Raw genomic sequence first — 20,673 nt, 5'->3', positions numbered from 1 at the left:
AAGTAGGGAATGACGAGGTTCTCCACAGAACCGACAAGGAAAGGAATATATAGAAAACACTGACAAAAAGAAGGGACAAGCTTGTAGGACATCAGTCAAGACATCACGGAATAACTTCCAGGAAAGCTGTTAGAGGGTAAAAACAGTACAGGAAGACAGAGATTGGAATACATGCAGCAGATAATTGAGGATGTATGTTGCAAATGCTACTCTGAGATGAAGAGGTTAGCAAAAGAGAGAAAATCATGATGGGCCACATCATCAAACCAGTAAGAAGACTGATTACTCACAAAAAAAAATTAATTGCATAAAATGTTCAAAATCAGCGTAACAAAGTTTTATCTATGAACATTGAAACACTTTGTCTCTGACGTATCTCTCCGCAATTTTGCTTTTAACAACATGAAAAATTACAAGCTAGAAGAATTTAATTTATGAAAATTTTCTCTCTTCTCAAATAAAACACAGTGTTAGAACTTGCAACAAAATAAAAATAAACCAAAATCTTAAACTCAAATTAAATTGTTTAAAAGAGAGAAATATGAGAATTTCTGTCATTTTTGTGTGTTGCTCCATGGCCATACAAGATATAAAGTGTGAACCTCCAATACAATGTGATGAAAGACCTTAGTCACATCTTGTATGGGAACAGTGCAATGTGTCAAAACATAGCAGGACGCCAAAGAGAAGAGAACAGAAGAAGAATAAGGAAGAAATATAGTAACTTAATGGAGTAAGACTGAGTTATGCTATTTTTCTCTGTGGGTGCTGAGAACTTTTCACATTCACGGCCATCCTTCATATTGCCCAGGTGCAGAGTTTGCCTACACAGAAGCGGGTCTTCCATGCAACCATTGAAGAAGCTGAATGAAGAACAGGCAAATTCAAATCTACAACAACCTTCACCAGCAGCACACAATGAAACTTCTTCATAACAGTCAGATTAGAGCAACTGCAATGAGATCACATCTGCTACTGCTACCAACATTGAGGCCAGACATCGTGTTGAAAAATCCAGGTCATTTTCGAAAAAGCACTGAAAAGTAATTTTTTAATAGTGATATTTATTATCAGAGAAAGTGTAAGTAAACAGAGGGAACAGTAATTTTGACTGTAGTGACCAGTGTAAGATGAACAGAAAATTAATAATAATATTGATCAGTATATAAAAGTAACTAAAACTATACTAAAATGGAAGCTTAGCAAACACCTGGATTAAGTGTCCAACTTCAGAATCAGATTCACGAGTATCTACAGGAAAAGGACCAATTATAAGAGAGATAAAAAATAACAGAAGATTTATCTAATTTTAAAGTCCAACTTTCAGAAGAAATTTATGATAAAAGTAAAAATCTAAGACACGAATTACATTAACACAGATGTAGTTAGGAGAAATCACTGAATCTATAGAAGAAGTCATACTTAAACTATAAACAGGAGGAATCCTTTCCACCCTAAAATATGAAATAGGTAAGAAGAAAAAGTGCTTGAATCCCTGAAGCTGCAAGGTGAGCTATATAACAAAATAATAATAATAAAAAAAAGAAACAATTAGCGATTAGTTGCCACACGCAATAAAGGGAGTTTGACTAGCCCGGATAGCTGTGTATGTTGAAGCGCCGCTTCCACGATGGGGAGGTGTGCCGAATTTGGATCGAATCCAACTGGCAGATTAATGACGAGGGCCGGTGTGCTGTCCAGTCTGAATGTGGATTTATGCAGTTTCCCATATCCAAGTAGGTGACTAACAAGCTACTACTCAAGTCCCGCCTCAGTTCCATGACTTGCAAACTATCACTCATTTTCGCATGAATAACAATGCACATTGACAGTTGGGTTACACATATTTATCACGAGAATAACTGGTTAGTAGCAGGTGGGCATCTGGCCACCTATTACAGTAACTATGCCAAATCCATTCCTAACCACGCTAATTCTGCATTGATGAAAGACAAAGATCTACACACTCAAAGTGGGAAATTATCTGGCCAAGTAGAAAAAGCAGAAGGGCCACTCCTAGAAATGAGAAGAGCTATCCCTGATTTTTAGTCTCCCCAGAACATGAAGTGCAGGCCAAAGATCTTGAGATTTTTGTGCAGGATGTCAACCCCCTCCCCTTATCCTAGGTCACCCTACTAGCTATCTACCATTTACTGTCAAATTAAAACCAGACTTTGTCACTTTTGTTATATCTATTTTAAGAACATGCCCGTATCATCATTGCTTCCTAATACTGTATAATATTATTCTTTCTATACGGTCTTGTAGATATTTTATGTACTTTTTAATTATATCATTCTTCAAATATTAAATGGTAATCAACATTTTATTGTGATGAATTTTAAAAAGGGTAAGCGAATAAAATAAATGCTCCTCTCAAGTTAAATTCCAGTGCTAATTCATCATTGAGATCAAAGCCTAATAACTGGTACAATCAGATATACCCTGTGTGATTGCGCTCCACAGCAGTTTGCAGAGTGTAGATGAAGATGTACATGTGGATGCAGTGGACAATCATACTACAACCTTTGCAGCATATGTCTTCATACCCGGTAACCCCATTAACTACTTATACCATTTACACAACTACAGGCTGACAGTAAAATATATATACTTTACTTAAATCATCCACCCAGAGCAATCCATGAACTATAATAATCTATCTATTGTAGCCAAAAAAAGTCCCCTTCCCTCATGACGTCAATCTTTTCATTATCAAACAACAATGGTTCTCATCATATTTTTCAGTGACTGTTACAATATCATATACTGCCACGATTTATTATCGAACTATACAAGCAACACAGTGTTGGACAAGGCCAGAAGCAGTTCTGAAGTGCTATCTTCTCAAAATGTTTCATCCACAGCTACTCTCTGGTCCTTTGACACCTATCAAGATACTCCCCCTAACTCAAACATCTATTCCAATCCTATCCATTTATTACACCTATCTCCACAAGCAAAATTAGTCACGACTTTATCCCCAAATCAGTCCACCAGTAAAAGATTTACAACAGTGTAAAACAACTCTTCCCTACCTAAAATTAACAGTCAGTAAAGGAACGATAAAAGTACAGAAAAAGTTCATTTACACTTTCTTGTTATACTGACTGTTGACCTCTAGTCAGGAGCACCGTGCATTTTCAACTACAATGATTCCTACAGGATAGCCATTGTTTCCTGAAAAGTGGTTTCCCTGTATTTTACACAGTTTCTCACTATTTATGCTCTTGTCATTGTTAGTATGTTTATGTTTTACTTGATAGTAATGACTATTCCTTAGACCTTCCTTTCCTATTTCACCAATTATGTTTTTATAATTTCTCTGTTACATCTAGAATGTTCATCTTTTGTGGTGTTTAGTATGTCTAATTGCTCCAAGTAGTTTAGGACAGAATTTACTTTATTCCACTCTTTTCTGATCATTTTCTCCCTGGCATATGAGCGCATTTGGCTAATGCTACCATCATGAGACAATCTGCACTAATAGGTTCATCTAAAACTTCCATTTGGGTAAGGTGGCTGTCAAAATATTTCATGTACCCACTCTGGATTTTCTATAAGGGCAAGCAGTTCAAGGATCAATTTTTACTGCTCATGCTGAGCATTAATTCTCTACAAACTGTCTGTGAAAGTCCTCTCAACTCAGAAAACCTTTCACATGTAATACCCCATTTAGCTGCTTCATGTTTTATGTTTTCAGACAGGCAATGCATCCTCAAATGTTCTAAGAAAAATAATTGGGTGAACTGTACCCTAGGGTTTGAATCCTGCAAAACAGTTAGCTTAATGACTGCCACTTTCGATCGAGAATCCCTCCCCCCAATCTTTGGCAGCCTTCAGCCTTGCTAATAAGACTTCTGCCTTTAATTCTATTTCCAGTACCAAGTTTAAGTGTCTGCAATTTTTTCTCCCTGATTGGCAATATTTCTATGCCCATTAGGACCTGTCTCTAGCTCCAGCATAGCACCACATAGCACCAGTGCAATGAGACTCAGCACTAAGCAACAGCAGCAGCCTCCTGAAGATGACAGAAAGAAGCACTGTCAAAATATTGCATCAACCTGACCTGAAGACCTGCTGCAAGCTCGAGAAGAGTACAATAAATTATATACTTTTTTAAACCTTTATATAGATTTTTACTTGGCAGATTTTACTGATTCTGTAATGATTCTTTGTCTGCTCTTTAGATTCTGAAGACAACCACCAGCTGGTTGAAACTGGTTAAGGTACTGTGAAATGCACATATGACTATGTCACGTAAAATATAAAAACATAAAATAAAAAAATAGTAAACATCTGGCAGTTGCCTAAAGTAGTGCACAAGTTCACTGATGTGCAAACTAGATGCACACCTCCAAAATGTGGCGCCGCACCGTAGCTCCATCAACTAATAAAACACGAGTACGCACCGTAACTTTTTCGACTGCGCCGCCAGTTTTTGGGAGGAATGATGACAACAGCACCAGCAGGTCCTGAGCACGCACCCTGTCCCAGTCCATGCTGCAGATCGCTATCCTCCGAGTCGCCTCTTGGGTCGTATCCGCATCCTTATCCAGCTCTCCCCAGTCGTGTTCCACATCTTCAGAGTCATCGGAAGCACCTGTCAGAGCGAAGCTAGGTTCAGGAGTTTGGCAATGATCACTGACAACAAGGAAAAATTTGATACAAACCAATGAGTACAGAATTATGATCTCAAGTATCAATAAATTACACTGTCTGATCAAATGTGGAATGGACCACTAGACGTCACGAGAAATGGATCTATTGGTGTAAAAGGAAGTGGGGAGCAGATTATTGTCTGCAGAGAAGCGGCTAAGCGATTTTGAACACAAACTAGTCATTACACGTCACCTGAGTAACAAATCCATCAGGGATATTTTAACCTTTCTAAAGCTGCCCGTACAACTTTTGGTCATGCGACTGTGAAGTAAAAATGCAAAGGAATCGCCACGGCTAAACAGAGATGAGGCAGACATAGTGCACAGACAGACAGAGACTGTCTACCATTCCACAGGGTGTTTGTACAAAAACACAGTAAATCAGCAGAAGGAATCACTTGTGAGTTCCAAAGTGCTACCGGGAGTCCAGCTAGCCCGATGACTGTGAGTAGGAAGTTAAAAAAAAAAAATAAAAATAAAAAATAATGGAGTAAGAAGATAGAGCAGCTCCTCATAAACAACACGGTTTGGTAGTTGAAACAAAACGACACTTGAGGTGGTGAATAGAGTGATACTTCTGGACAGTGGATGATTGGAAACTGATCTGAGTGACAAATCACACTGTACCCTGCGGCAGTCCGATGGAGGGGTTCGAGTTTGGTGAATGCCCGGAGAACGTTACCTGCCAACACGTGCATTGCCAACAGTGAAGAATTGGGAAAGTGGTGTAACGTATAGGAATGTTGCTCACAGTTAGGGCGTGGTTTCCCTAGTGCACTTAAGAAAACCTAAATGCAGAAGGATACAAACACACTTTACAGCACTGTATACTTTGAACAATAGAGGAACAGTTTGGAGACAGTGATTGATTGTATTGGTGTGACATTGCACCCTCTCTAAAGCAGCATCTGTGAGGCAATGGTTTGTGGACAATAACATTCCTCAAATGAACTGGTCTGCACAGAGTGCCAATTTGAACTGAACAGAACACCTCATTGAAAGAGTCTCCAGTAGAGTTCAAGTCGTCAAATGCGAAGGATGGACACACCTAGTGATATGGGCCGGGCAAATGCCAGGTGGACTGGACATTTAAAAATGGGCATTTGTCCAGGAATTTTCCCAAAGCAGTTTCAAATGCCCAAAATCTGAGCATTCACAAAAAATTACTTCAGTACTTTTTAAACTTTTTACTGCTTTAATGTACAGTTTACAAATTAAAATAAGAGATGGGACAGTACTACCAACATCGAAAGTTAGTAAATGTTTACACTTAAACATAAGTATGTCGTTGATTGCCTTTAAAACTAAGACCAAAAGAAAAGAAGAGAGAAGCGCGCACACGCGCACACACACACACACACACACACACACACACACACACACACACACACACCACGATTAACAGCTGTTGAATGATAAGCTTTGTAACATAACATACATTACAATCCATTAATTATTATTATTTTCGATTATTCCCATTTAAAGAGAGCGTTTTGAACTTGAGTTCCTTTATGATGATTATTTATGTTTTTTCTGAGCCCAAATTTTCTTCATGTGTTCACTGTGTTGTTTCTTTCGCTCCGCTGTCCATTTGCACCCTGGTGTCAAATTTATGTTTTTTGATGATATTCCTGAATTCAGCTCTATTTTCTGCATCGTTTACTGTTATGTGTGCTTGTCCGAGGTCCTCTTCAACTTCTTTTATCCATTTTGTTTCTCCCCTGCCTGAGTTGATGACTTTAAGACTTTGCTTCGAAATTCTGTTTTCATTCATCCTGTGGATATGTCTGTAGAACTGCATTCTTCTTTTCCTTATTGTATCCGTAATCTTGTCTGTGTGTTTATATAATTCTGATGTTGGTCTCTTCTTCCAGATTCCTTGCTCTTGTATCGGGCCAAAAATTTTCCTGAGAATTTTCCTTTCTTGTTTCTCTATTTCTTTGATTTTAGTTTGCCCACCTATTTGTGTTGTTTCAGATGCATGCAGTGCCTCCGGAAGTACGACAGTGTTGTAGTGCCTCAATTTTGCGTTAAGGATATGGACTTTTTGTTATAATAGTTCCATGTGAGTTTATATGCTTTCTGTACTTTTTTTATTCTTTCCTCATTGGCCTTTAGGTTGATCTCTGATGGCTGGACGATTCCTGCCAGGTACTTAAAATGTGGTACTTGTACGATTTTCCCATGGGTTGTCACAGTAGGCAATTTGTCTTGTGGCACTCTTTCTATGTACTGGGTTTTCTCACACGAGATTTGCAGGCCAGTTCTTTGTGCAATTTCGTGTCACTTCTCTATGGCGTTAGTAGCTTCTTTTCTATTATTTGTGAGGATTGCAAGGTCATCAGCAAAAGCTAAACACTTCACATTGAATCTATTATATTTTCTAATGCCAATTTGGATTCCTTTGATAGCAAAATTATTATTATTATTATTATTATTATTATTATTATTAGTGTTTCTTGATCAGAAATATATTCTTAAATGTTAAACTGTTTTCAGTAGAGGGGGCAGGGTGGAGGGGGGAGGGAGATTTATCGCCAGGCAGGCATATTGACTTTTGAAGCAGACTATTGTTTTCTGTTCTGTTCCTTTCTTTACCTACTTGCGTATGACTGCACTGCTGCAAAGATAAATTGAGAATAATAATATAAAAAAAGATTTAATAACAAAGAATCGACATCCAAGACATTGGAATCATTTTGATTCCGCTGCTAGTCAATTCCTACAGAATTGACGAATCATGAAATCGGCACGACACATCCCTAATTAAAATCATTCTGTGTAAACCTTTTTTACTCTAATTTTTTTTTTGCAGTAGCATAGTACAAGTAAAAATACTGCCTACAGGCTAGCTACTTAATATAAACTTTACATTATTTCAAAAATTACTTTTAAATTTGAGTCTTTTTTTTCTTTTTTTATTAGGTACTATCCCACGAATTGACCTCATTAAAGATGTAAAGATGTAAAAAGCTTCATTTACAGTCCAGTTTATTTCCCCAAATAACTCCCCCTAAGTCTCAAGCAACTTCTTCAACTTGATTATCCAAAACCTACTGAAACAGTGTTGCGAAACACCTCTTCCAATATAATATATCAGCTTAATTTTTTTTTTTTTTTTTATAATTGCCACTTATCAATTAACCTTTAAAATGCATAAATGCCCAGGCATTTATAAATTTTGGGCACTTTCCCAGGCATTTATCCTGTGAATTTGCCCGAACTTATATGAGGGTTGGAACGTAAATAGTGGTTAACTATTTATTCACAACCGATACAAAAGAGTTACATGTTTGCATCTGTTATTGTCCTTCAAAGCAGTCACCAGCTTTGCGCAGAACCCGTTGCCAGCGATGTGGAAGGCATAGTATACCGTTAGCAGAGACTGTTCTGTATGGTGCAAATGGAGCGGTCTACTGCCTGTCGAATCTCTGGAACACTTCTGAAGTGAATGCCATGAAGTGGTTCCTTCATCTTTGGAATCAAATCAAAGTCACAAGGACTTAAGTCCAGGGAATATGGTGGATGGTACAGTATTTCCCAGTCCTATCGACCGAATGGAGCCGCCGCTGCTTGCACTGTATGCATCCGTGCATTGTCGTGCAAAATGATGGACGGGTTGGGCAGAAAGTGTCGCCGCTTCTTTCAAAAAGCTGGTCACATGTGATGCTCCAAAAACGAACAGTAATATTGTGCATTGATGGTCTGCCATGGGGGAATGTAATCCGTTAGCATAACGGCATCACAGTCGTATACGAGACTCTACATAACTTTAGACCGTTCCATTCGCACAATCAACAGAACAGGCTCTGCTAACGGTATACTTTGCCTTCCACATCATTGGCAACAGGTTCTACACAACACTGGTGACTACTTTGAAGGACAGTAACAGGTGCAAACACGTAACTCTTTTGTATCGGTTGTGAATAAATAGTTGCCACTATTTAAGTTCCAACTCTCGTAAAACCCCAGACATTTTATAACACAAGACACAACCCATATTAAGCTGTCAGAATATTTTTAAACTGACAGTGTAACAATTTGAAACAGTCTAGTTCATTGTCAGACTGGTATAGTAAGAAGATTGGTGTGCAATGCATTGCTGCAGCGACAGTGTTCTCCTGCCTCTGTGCCACGCCACGTGCTCCAACCATTGCCTATTCCGATAATTGACAGCGCTGAGTCACAGTTTCTGTTACTGATTCTCCCTATAAACATTTATAAACTGATAAATCTATCGCTGTTGTCCATTAATGCGGTACTCTATGTGTTTGCTTTATTCCACCCGAAACATATACAACAGTGTCCAAGTATCTTCACCACAACTAAACTAACACTAAACAGGTGCTACATATGATGTCTGTGCAAAAGGTTCCAGAACATTCGTAATTTCGTCCAAATGGTGTGTTTGAGCGAAATGCAGTTGGCATCCCTGCACACACCTGTGTTTAAAGTGTAACTTCCAGAAGTTTCACTGTTGTCTGTCTGTTAGTTATTGTTGAGTGCTGTACTGAGCAGAATGTTGTGTCGCACAGTTTGCAAATTTTGAGATGGCAGTGTTGCAGGAGCAATGTGTCTGCATTAAATTTTGCGTGGAACTCAAGAAAATCTTTCAGAGAGACACCAAATCATGCTGGAAGCCTACTGTGATGAGTGCTTAAGACTTACTCAGTGTTACAAATGGTTCACACGGTTTAAAAATGGCTGGACGGAAGTTAAAGATGACTCTCGTTCAGGATACCCTCAGCATCTTCTGACAACACTCATGTCTGAAACATCAACAAAATTGTGTATGCCAATCAAAGACTGACTGTCTGAGAGATTGCAGAGGACTTTAACATTTCAGTTGGATCATGTCATGAAATTCCTTAAACAGTATCTTGGAATGTATTGTGTTGCCACCAAGTTCGCCCCATGGCTCATGAGTCAAGACACTCTGTGAAGAGCTTCTGGATCACCCAAATGAGAACAAGATGTTCCTAAGAGAATCATAACTGGTGATGAGACATGGGTCTGCAGTTATGATGTTCAGGACAAACCGATTATCGACGGTACTATTGGGACGTGTTCTGATGCCTGCGAGAAAATGTGCGAAGGAAGTGGCCTGAAATGTGGTGAGACAATTCATGGTTCTCGCATCACGATAACGCACCCACAAATTAATCCCTGTTGGTGCACGACTACTACACAAAAAATGAAAGCACTGTGATGCCTCATCCTCCATACTCTCCAGATCTGGTCCTTGTGGACTTTTTTTAATTTCCAAAGTTGAAAATCCCATTGAAAGTACAAAAATTTCCAATTACAGACAAAATAACAGAAAATTCACAGATGGCGCTTTGCAGGATCCAACAAGAGGTGTACCAAGACTGCTTGCAGGAGTGGAAACAGCATTAGGAGCGGTGTATCAACTGTGGAGGAGAGTATTTCAAAGGAGGCCTGCACAATTAGTAAAAGGGAAGTGTAGAAAAAATTTGGGGACGAAGTTCTAGAATTTTTTGAACAGACCTCATATTCTACATGCACACTGAAGTGCATGCTACACACAAGACATGGGAGAATGATGCTACTGTCTGCGGTGTTGCATAGTACACTACCACACAACCCACCTTCTTAGATGCACAACTTTCTAATTTATCTCTGGGATGTTAACATTCAAAATCGCAGCTGCATGTTTGTAGGTTTTCCCCTATTTCTGCTATTACCAGCATTTTTATAACTTCATAAGAAACAATGATTTAAAAAAAAAAAACAAATAAATAAAAGTTTACTTGATGATATGATCACTATACATCAACTATAATAAATATGTTGCAAGGGTTAGAAATACAATGGACTCTTTGTTAAATCCAAGCCCCTACAATGCCACAGAAGATAAGTGAGACAAGTGTTTCCAAACTGAAGCCACCATCTGCTGGCACAAATGTAAATAACGGCCTTGTGATTTGAAGGGTATGACAGACAACAGACGAAAACTGAAGAATAAAATAAAAGCATATGTACTTCACAACTCCTCCTGAGTAATCAAGTCCGTCTTAAACCTGTTCTTAAATGATTACAGCTTCCTAGTTTGCTGTATTAGATCTACACAAAAAAATGGGAATGTACAGATATCTATTCAAGAATGTAGCGTTCCTTTCTGACAAGTAGGAACAAAAATATGGTATGTTATCCATTCAAGGTGGTGACATGAAACTTACGAAGTGGCAAGTAGTGAGATTATTTTATCATTTGCTAAGTTTTTACTTTTGACTCTTTAATATTTCCTTACAATCTCCTGTGTCCGTCTTGTGGGTTTACTTTCAGTCTAAAACTTATTTTTGTATGGCACAATTTTATCTACTTTCATTTCCACAACTTTACAGTATTTTTCCATCAATCTGCTTGGATTTAAATAATTGAAATCTCCAATATAACTTGAACCAGGCATTCCACTGTCATACTCATTCCTAACAGGGATGCAGAGAACGTAATTTGCATCTCTTAAGACATTGCGTATGCAATGTTTTATCAGACATTTGACATAATTTACAAAGTGCAAACACAGTGCTGCCTGAGAAATGGCAGCTCTTTCCTTGTTCAGTATGGGAGAGCTACAATAGTGCCAGTGAGCTGTCTCATTGCTTTTAGTAAGTCTGTGGATAAATCGTGACAGCAATGGGGCTAAGTTTCCCTTCACTTTATGAACTGTTTAGATGTTGCAAACTGCTCACAAAGTCCATACTTAAAACTATGGTTGACAAAAGACAAAGAAAATAAGGTTAATGTTTAGTATCTAGTCAACGTTAATTTCATCAAGCACAGAGAGTTGCTTAGCTGCAGATGGATGGGGGTAGCAATCAGCAACGACATTCCTTGACTTCCGGAAAGCATTTGACTCGGTGCCCCACTGCAGATTCCTAACCAAGGTACGAGCATATGGGATTGGTTCCCAGATATGTGAGTGGCTCGAAGACTTCTTAAGTAATAGAACCCAGTACGTTGTCCTCGATGGTGAGTGTTCATTGGAGGTGAGGGTATCATCTGGGGTGTCCCAGGGAAGTGTGGTAGGTCCGCTGTTGTTTTCTATCTACATAAATGATCTTTCGGATAGGGTGGATAGCAATGTCCGGCTGTTTGCTGATGATGCTGTGGTGTATGGGAAGGTGTCATTGTTGAGTGACTGTAAGGGGATACAAGATGACTTGGACAGGATTTGTGATTGGTGTAAAGAATGGCAGCTAACTCTAAATATAGATAAATGTAAATTAATGCAGATGAATAGGAAAAAAAAATCCCGTAATGTTTGAATACTCCATTAGTAGTGTAGCACTTGACACAGTCACGTCGATTAAATATTAGGGTGTAACATTGCAGAGCAATATGAAGTGCGACAAGTATGTAATGTCAGTTGTGGGGAAGGCCCTCACATTTTCACACCTGCTAGTGCCTCAACCAGATCACAATGTAATACAATATTTACTGGTAACACTAAAAAGCAGTTGCACTGACAGTCAATATGCAGAAAGAGAAAGGAAAAATAAGGCCGGAAGACACACAGCTGGAAACTGTAGATCAGTAAAAACATCTCAGATGCAACATTTCAAGCGGTAACAGGATACAGCATGACATAAACAGAACACAAGATCAAAAACTGAACTGAAAAGTCATCTCATTTCTATCATCAAGTTTAGAAACTACTCTGGAATGAACAAGTCCCCTTAAGATCAGAATAGACCCTCCTTCTGTCATACTTTATCCCCATACCAACTTACAGCCTAGAAAATTGCACAACAATCAGACAGGTTGACAACAGACTATGAGCCACAGAAATAAGGTACTGCAAATAATGACCAAGAAAACTTGGAAGCATGGGGTAAGAATTGAAAAAATAAGGAAAGAAGCTGGAGTGCACACATTGTTGAAAGAAACAGTAACAAGGGTCTGTTAGAAATGGTCTGGGTGCATCAAACAAATGGATAAGGGAAGGTTAGCAGAACAATGACTTCACACAGAAGTTATTGATAGAAGACTACCAGAAAGACAAGGAAGAGATGGCTGGACAAAGTGAAGGAGGACGAAGGAACAAAAGCAGTCAGATGGGATACAGTCCTGACAGAAGAATGCTACATGGACACACACAAGTGGAGAGTGTTTGTAAACCACACCTGGGCAACTGGAGTGGAAAACTGATGACAGTGACTAAGCAGTTATGTGAAATGGAATGATAACAAAAAATCAGAATTGGTGAAGGTAAACTGAAGCCTTAGATTTGTTAGAAGGTTCTTCTGAAGGGCCAGTGCATCTGTAAAGGAAATTGCAACAAGATGTTAGGGTGATTAATTCTGGTTTCTTGTTCCAGTGTATTAATCAAGTAATACTGACAACAGACATCCAACAAATTCTAGTACACTGCTAGTATTATAACAAGTTGGCATAGTCCATACGAAAATGTAACACAACTGTTCAGGGAACTTAAATGCGGATCCTCGGAAGAAAGACAAAGTGTATCTTGCTAAGCCCAATTGGCTGAATTCAGAAAACCAATAATTAAAGAAGACTGTGCGACAATTGTGCTGCCACCGACAAATGTTTCCAAAATCTGTAGAATTTCCTCTGCATACCTTTCACCACTTCTGAGTAAAAGGATTTTGCTAGAAAATAACTGAACCACAGCACAGAGAGTTGTTTTCAGAATGAATCTTTCCCCGTGCAGGTGTGTGTGTGTGTGTGTGTGTGTGTGTGTGTGTGTGTGTGTGTGTGAAACTTTCTGGCAGATTAAAATGGTGTGTCCACCCAGGACTCAAACCCAGAACCTTGCCCATCACAGGTGTTGCCAGTTATCCACAGTATTCTTTCTTCCAGGAGTATTAGTCCCACAAGGCATGCAGGAGAACTTCTGAGAAGTTTAGAATGTAGGAGATGAGATACTGCTGGAAGTAAACCTGTACGGATGGATCGTGAGTCACATTTGGATAGTTCAGTCGGTAGAGCACTTGCAAAAGTCTGAGGTTCATGTCCCAGTCTGGCACAAAGTTTTAATCTGACAGGAAGTGTCAAATTGCTGCACATTCCGCTGCAGAGTGAAAATTCATTCCAGAAACAATCCCCTAGCCTGTGGCTTGGGCATTTCTCTGCAATATTCTTTCTGCTAGAAGTACTGGTCCCACAAGGTATTTCTGTGAAGTCCATAAAGTAGGAATTTCTGTGACGTTCATAAAGTAGGAAAGAGGTACTAGCAGATTTGAAGCTGCGAGGGAGGGTCACGAGTCGTGCATGGATATCTCAGTCAGTAAGACCACCGCCTGAGGAAGGCAAAGGTTCCAGGTTAGAGTCCTGGTCCAGCACGTGGTTTACATCTGCTAGCATATTTTAGAAAAATCCTGGTATTCACACAAAGAGATTTGGTAAAAAATAAATTAGCTGCAAAAGGGTTTTTACTGCACTACTGCCAATGTCTTTTGCGTCACCACCTTTCCTAAGGCTACAGTTCAGGTGCAGCCTCACTGCTGGTACATCACTAGTCACACAAGGATCTCGTCGCCTGCCGGGACCCTTTACCCTGCTCTGGTTCACATCATTAGTCGAGTGGATTACTTGTGATGTGTAAAGCAAAAACGACATGCTTTGCATAGTACGAAGACACTAGTAGTGGTACGTTTGTGACAAAAATGTGCTTATTGACAATGAGATAAAAGAGGAGGTATGGATGCACCATTTGAATGTAAACTGGTCATACATCAGACTCTTTCACACACATTAACAACAGCTTGAAAATTATGAGAGTTTTTTTCAGATAGTTACGAATGCTGCAACAAATTTTCCACTGTTTCATATGATACGAGAGCAACAATTAGAAAACAACTGATTGTTAGCAAAGACACTGTTCTTCACAACAAATATTCAACACTTTGAGGGACAATGTTGTGAACAGCATTGTACAGCATATCAATCGATACAGTGAGAAATTCCCATCGGTAGTTGTCTTTCTGCATCCCTAATGGGGTCCGACAATTGGGAAAGATTTGGACTTCGAGTAACCCCACAACCAATAACCATGCAGAGGGATCTGGGAGGACGAGTGTGACAGAAGTAGCGGTTTAGCACGCGATCCTCACTAAATGATGTGCGCGAGAGACCTTTCACACATATAACAATACTGTGTGGAGCGCCATCCTGACTCCCTCTCTCACTACAGATCATATTATACTCAGTTCTCATGCAGTGTCATCGACGTATTGTCATTCAGTGCCATCTGTTGGCCAGTTTTTGCACTCATTTCTGGTTTCCATGTTCTTTTAGTCATGTGTGTCAATCTTTAGGCTACCAATCCACCTACAATGTTCCATGAATTAGTACATTTTAAAATGTTAATAGACTTTTAGGTCACCCTGTATATCACAACAGACAAGTTGCAAAGTTTCAAGTAGCAGTACGAAGTGAGAAATATACTACAGCCCGCCACATGCCGCTCTTGCAGGGAGCACAAAGGCAAGATTAAACTAATTACAACTCGCAGAGAGGTATTAAAGCAGTAATTTTGCCTGTGCTCCGTGCACAAGTGGAACAGGAACAAATCTTAATATGTGCTACAATGAGAAGTACCCTCTGCCATGCACTTGACAGTGGTTTGTAGAGCATGGATGTAGGTGGAGATGTAAATGTATGATGGGTGAAAACTGCATAAACAAAAAACCGTTCGCTAAACAACGCTGCTGCTAGTGATCTCGATGCAGGCAATCGTAGCTCAAGTTCCAGGATGGGCAGCGATGGTTGCAGCTACAAACCCAGACCAGCTCAATGTCCTTGCCTGGCAATAATCAGAGTGAACAGTGGGATGTGCAGTGGTGGTGCAGGTTATATGTAGCAGTAAAACTCAGTGGACTTACTTCATCAGCACCAAGCCACGCCAGTAAGCTACAGGAAGCAAGGTTGCAGCATAAATTCACCCTAAAACTATCATCCCATCAGCTATGCGAAACTGACGCTTCGCCCACCTGAGTGTCTTAAAGAGTGTGGTGTAATATATCAATTTGGTAAAGTGATGTGTTACCCAATGTCTACAAAGCCAATGACCAAGCAAGGTGGCACAGTGGTTAGCACACTGGACTTCCATCTGGGAGAACAATTCAAGTCTGCACCCCATCATCCATATTTAGGTTTTTCGTGATTTCTCTAAATTGATCCTGGCAAATGATAGAATGATTCCTTTTAAAGGACACAGACAATTTCCTTCTCTGTCTTTCCTTCTCCATCTTTGAAACAGTAACCTTGATGTCGACAAGACATTAAACCCTAATCTTCCTTCCTTCAAAGCCAACAAATGATGATCACAATAGTTGAAACCATCTATTCATAAAATAGTTCGGAATCAACAACCGTTTGGAGGTTTTTGTGATTGCTTTAGTATGTGAACTGATATGAGAAGATTTCACACATCTTCAATGTGGGAAAGTCTGACTAGAGTTTACTACGAGTTGTAGCGATTGTGGTGTCTTGCATTTGTTCCATGATCCAGCATTTCAGCTTGGTGAAGCGAGGTGTGCCACCAAATACAAAGTACCTCTGACACTGGGTATGATGTCATGGAAAACATGAAATATCTCAAGAACTATCAAATAGTTGTTTTTGTCAAACACTAGATCTCTTTCTGTACTGTCTAAGCTGAATGTTCAAACCACGAATTTACATGCAGTATTCCATCACATTAATTAATTATGTCAGAAGATGTAATATACTCTGCTTAGAAGCAGAAATAGTTTCTGTTATTTTTGTAGAAAGTTGGAAATAGTTCAATACTTAAAGGTTTCAGTACAAGATTAACTGCAGAGGACGACAGAGTACACAGTTCACAAAGAAATTTTAATTAAAGGTGTCACAGTCAAAAGTTATGAAGGTAGCAACAACTTTCAATTTGAACAAACATATACATTTCTACAGGGAACTTTGCATTCTGGTGAATGTGACAGCCACAGTAAATTGCCACTAAAAATCGATAAATTTTGGACAAGTAGAGTTATGTTACAAGAAAGTTAAAAAGTCTTTGGTATTTCAAAACAGAAAATTTTCAACGATCATCGTTGATGTCACTGACAACCACGTCAACAGCAGAAAACTACGATGAAATGCCCGAGTTGTTATGAGCACTACAAATTAATAATTTTGAGAAGAAATACTCCATCGATAAATACTAATCAAACTGGTCGAAAACAATGACATCCACGCAAGGTCTCTAACTCTGAAGATCAGTGGATGAGACTACAAAGGACTATGACTGTTTCATCAGATCCAAAAATACAGCACTGCAGTGGGCACAAATGTCAGCTGCGCACCTATCGACAGCAGTCCAGTTCACCGAGCACAGCAATCCAGCTTCCTGTCATTCATGTGACACTACGAGGCACGGGGTAAGAAACGCTGCTTGTAAAAAGTACTGCTGGCAGCATACAGAATCTTGAGCACCTTCCTCCAGCCCACCTTCGCTCCCTGTCAGGTCGTGAGGGACTTTTTCCCCACTTTTTTTGGAAATGAAGCATTCTTTCTATGGACCTTCTTTACCAACAAAAGCAATGTAATTCGAAAAAGAGAAATTTGGATTCATTCAGTCCAAATTACAAAATTCTATAAGCAAGGTATCTAACAAGTAAAACCAATAGGAAAAACATGTAAACATAGAGGCAGTTACATCAAATGTTCTTGCTCTACATGCAGCATGATCCCAATCTCTCAATTCATTATCTCTTTTACTTGCCCTAAAACTTACAAATCAAAGTTTTACTGTAGTTTTTAAAACATTTCCACAAAATAAGCAAGTTCCTTACTCGTACCTTCACTTTCAGAATCATCATCCGAAGAGCTATCAGATAGCAGAACACCTTCACCACGAGCGTAGTCAATGGTCATATCGTGGAGTTTATCTTTAACCTTATCTGACAAATTTACATCTGCGCTCAGTTCGTCATTCCCATCCACACTACTAACATCCTCATTTTCTCCTTGCAGTTCTGGGCTGCTATCCGATTCATCGTACGTAGATTTACGTAGTGCAGCTTTTTCTTTAATACCATTTTCTTCACTCCTCTTTTTCTTCTGTTTGATTTTCTTTAATTTTTCTTTAGACTTAACAATTTGCTCATCACTTTCCGAATCAGACACTTCATCACTGGACGAGATATCGTAGTAACGTTTCAGATCTTCTGCTGACGACGTGTTTGTTGGGCGGCCTCTTTTATCAATTGTGTACTTCACTTTGAACCTTTTGTCTTTGAACATGGACTGAAATCTTTTGTCAATTTTCACTTTTCTCTCATGTTTTGGTATTCTCCTGAATCGAGGATCCTTCACAATATGGGCAAATCGGCTGTCTTGAAGTATTTCGTCCATTTTTGCAGTTACCTGAAAATAACAACATAAAAACTTTAAACAACAAGGTGATGTTTACAATACAATAACAGACATCTGACACAACAGATAAGACTTTACAATACAATTAACTGAACAATCCCTTATTACACATGGTGTCCCAAATAACGCTAACAAACTTTAAGGGCAGGTTCCTTACACCAAAACAAGAAAAAAGTGTCCAGTAAACAATTCTTGGGATACAAACAGGCTGTCATGTGCTGCATTATCTACAACAGAAGCAGAATATCAGCATGTGGATACTAAATACAACTTTATACAACAATTTTACAATGAAAAACATACTGATGTTCACTACATTAGCTCCAAAGAATAAGTGGTAGGCAGACATCTCACAAAATGAATTAAGACTGTACAGTCTCATGATAGGGGTAATGTAATTGGGAGATACTTGATGCTTTAATGTTTATGCTTGTGATCTATTGCTAAGTAAGTGCCATTTTTAGAAATCCTCTGATATTTCTGTTAGACAGACCCTAACTTTTCCAGTATATAAACAAATGACAACAGTCTGTGTAACTGTACATAAATGTTTTGTTTGAGGCATTACATAAAAATAGCAGCTGAGTAAGAGGCTTTCTTCAAAGTAGTTGTTTTCCTCCTGACACATGTATATGAAGTAATCTAGAAGAAATTACCACACTTTGTATGAAGCATACTTTGTTCAAAATGCTTTACAGATGTAGGTGGCAGTGGTTGCTTCTTCCTCCTAATGTATAAACTGACTTGTTCCACACCCATGCAGGCTCTCCTTCATGATGAGACTTACAGAAAACAGTATGTGGGTGAATGAATGAGTAAATGGATTGCAATGAATGAATTACTTAATAGGCCTACTACACAACAGCCACCAGCAGTACATTGTGTAGTGCTACCTCTAACTTCCTCAATTTCCAATTTGTACACAAAAAGAATGAAGTTGCCAGTAACAAATGTATTAGCTAAAAGTTTTTCATAGTCATCTTATAAGATACATGCAGGATTAAGTATTATGTTCCTCGACTTCTTATAATTAGGATTATCAGACCAATAATATTTAGGCTAGCCGTTACGCCACAGGTGGCTGGGTCCAGTTAATTGGTAGGATATTGTGAAATGCAGTCTAAAAACAATATTATTTACAAAACACTCGTGAACTATCGTAGAATATTGCTCATATGTGTGGCGCTCATAACATATAGGATTAACTGGGGAGGTTGAACGTCTACAAAAGGCATGGTTTAGATTATAACTGGAGATTAGTGTTCCCTCCCAACTCAGAAGATCAAAGTGAGCCATCGAGTAGGAAATGTGTGCAGACAACTTAATGAACGAGTTATGAATACAGAATTCGGAAATTGGTTATAGTATTTATAGCGATACATAAAATTTTCGTCGAAAACGAGTGTCAGAATAGTGGGTGTTGAGGGTAGGCCTACAGGGTTTCGAGTACAAATTTACATCTCAACGACCGGGTGACACTTGCTGTTTTTGTGCCTACTTAACGATAGACTGTGGGGAGAAAAGAAACCGTGTTGGGTTTCGGCTGCATATTGCTGATTCCAATAGCACACAGTTTTATTCGCATTTCATTTCCCTATCAATTGCTTTCGGAGTGCTCTGACAACTGTACACAACCGCTGTTTACTATTGTCACATGTACATATTGACTGTGTGAATCCACGTTCCTGTACCAGCAGTTGCACTATGCAATTCGGACCGGCAAAAATTTCTAATGCTGAAGTGCAATCTACTTTACCTTTAAAATCTCGCGATATGTGACACCGCTGGGCAGATCAACAGTTAAAACAGAACCCTTCCAGCTATTTAAAACACGCACACAACCATATACACACAATTAACACGAGTTTTTAAGTGCACAAAGACCGATAACAACACACGTGCACCTTCGGTTTCACTGCGTTGACTGCACACTATTCGTAGTAAGGCGTGAAATCCTGTGTTAGTTCTATTAGTTGTGAGATTAATCTCTAAAGGTACGTTTACACTGGGATACATGTATCGCGATATGTATGAGCGACATGTCAATTTGACATGTCGCGATACATCACCTCATACAAAAATTCACGGAACTTGTATGCGGACCCTCGAGCTCATACATGTCGCGTATACATTTTGTATATCGCTTTTTGGCCATATACGCGACATGTGTGAGCGACATTTGAACTCGCGCATGCGTAGTACCAGGCTCTTTGACGGCTGTTTGAGTTTTGAAGGTGCCGACTGTCGTTTCGACGTTAATGTATCTGCATAGAATATCAAAAAGTGTCATATGCAACATTATTCTTCGTGTTTGCGAGGCCATTGTGCAAGTTTCATCCCAAGAAGTGAAGGTAAAAGTTTTATATATATATATATATATATATATATATCAGGGAATGTAATACATTATATAATTTTTTCATGCATCTGGCACGTATATCAATGTTTTGCTATTATTCCGGCGGCCTCGCGTGATAATGTTGACAACGGATGCCGACAATCGTGTGTGAGACGTTGGCATTAGCAATCGCGCGACAATGCAAATGTTTTGTCATGAAATCTTCGTTTTACGAGGAATCCCCAGTGGCTAAAAAACGGAGTGTTACTGCCAACTGATCCTCTGGTGAAA

At 39.1% G+C, this 20,673-nt stretch overlaps 1 protein-coding gene across 3 annotated transcripts in view; it reads right to left on the bottom strand.

Moving 5' to 3' along the window:
• Positions 1-20,243, bottom strand: part of LOC126210435 (ESF1 homolog) — a 75,385-nt gene extending 55,142 nt beyond the window's left edge. Inside the window, exons 1-3 of one of the 3 annotated variants that reach the window (XM_049939669.1) lie at positions 20,114-20,243; positions 17,468-18,035; positions 4,413-4,603 (exon numbers count right to left, since the gene is read on the bottom strand). In XM_049939669.1, the coding sequence (XP_049795626.1) occupies positions 4,413-4,603; positions 17,468-18,023 (747 nt within the window). In that variant the 5' untranslated portion in view covers positions 18,024-18,035; positions 20,114-20,243. Of the gene's footprint in view, positions 1-4,412; positions 4,604-17,467; positions 18,036-19,800; positions 20,068-20,113 lie in introns of those variants that run through there. The other 2 variants (XM_049939668.1, XM_049939670.1) reach the window with 2 other exon arrangements.
• Positions 20,244-20,673: the final 430 nt, after the last annotated feature.

The sequence above is a fragment of the Schistocerca nitens genome, chromosome 10 (genome assembly GCF_023898315.1).
Source record: "Schistocerca nitens isolate TAMUIC-IGC-003100 chromosome 10, iqSchNite1.1, whole genome shotgun sequence".
Classification (NCBI taxonomy): Eukaryota; Metazoa; Arthropoda; class Insecta; order Orthoptera; family Acrididae; genus Schistocerca; species Schistocerca nitens.
Note: the sequence above shows the minus strand (reverse complement) of the source record. Positions and strands in the feature narration are given on the sequence as shown.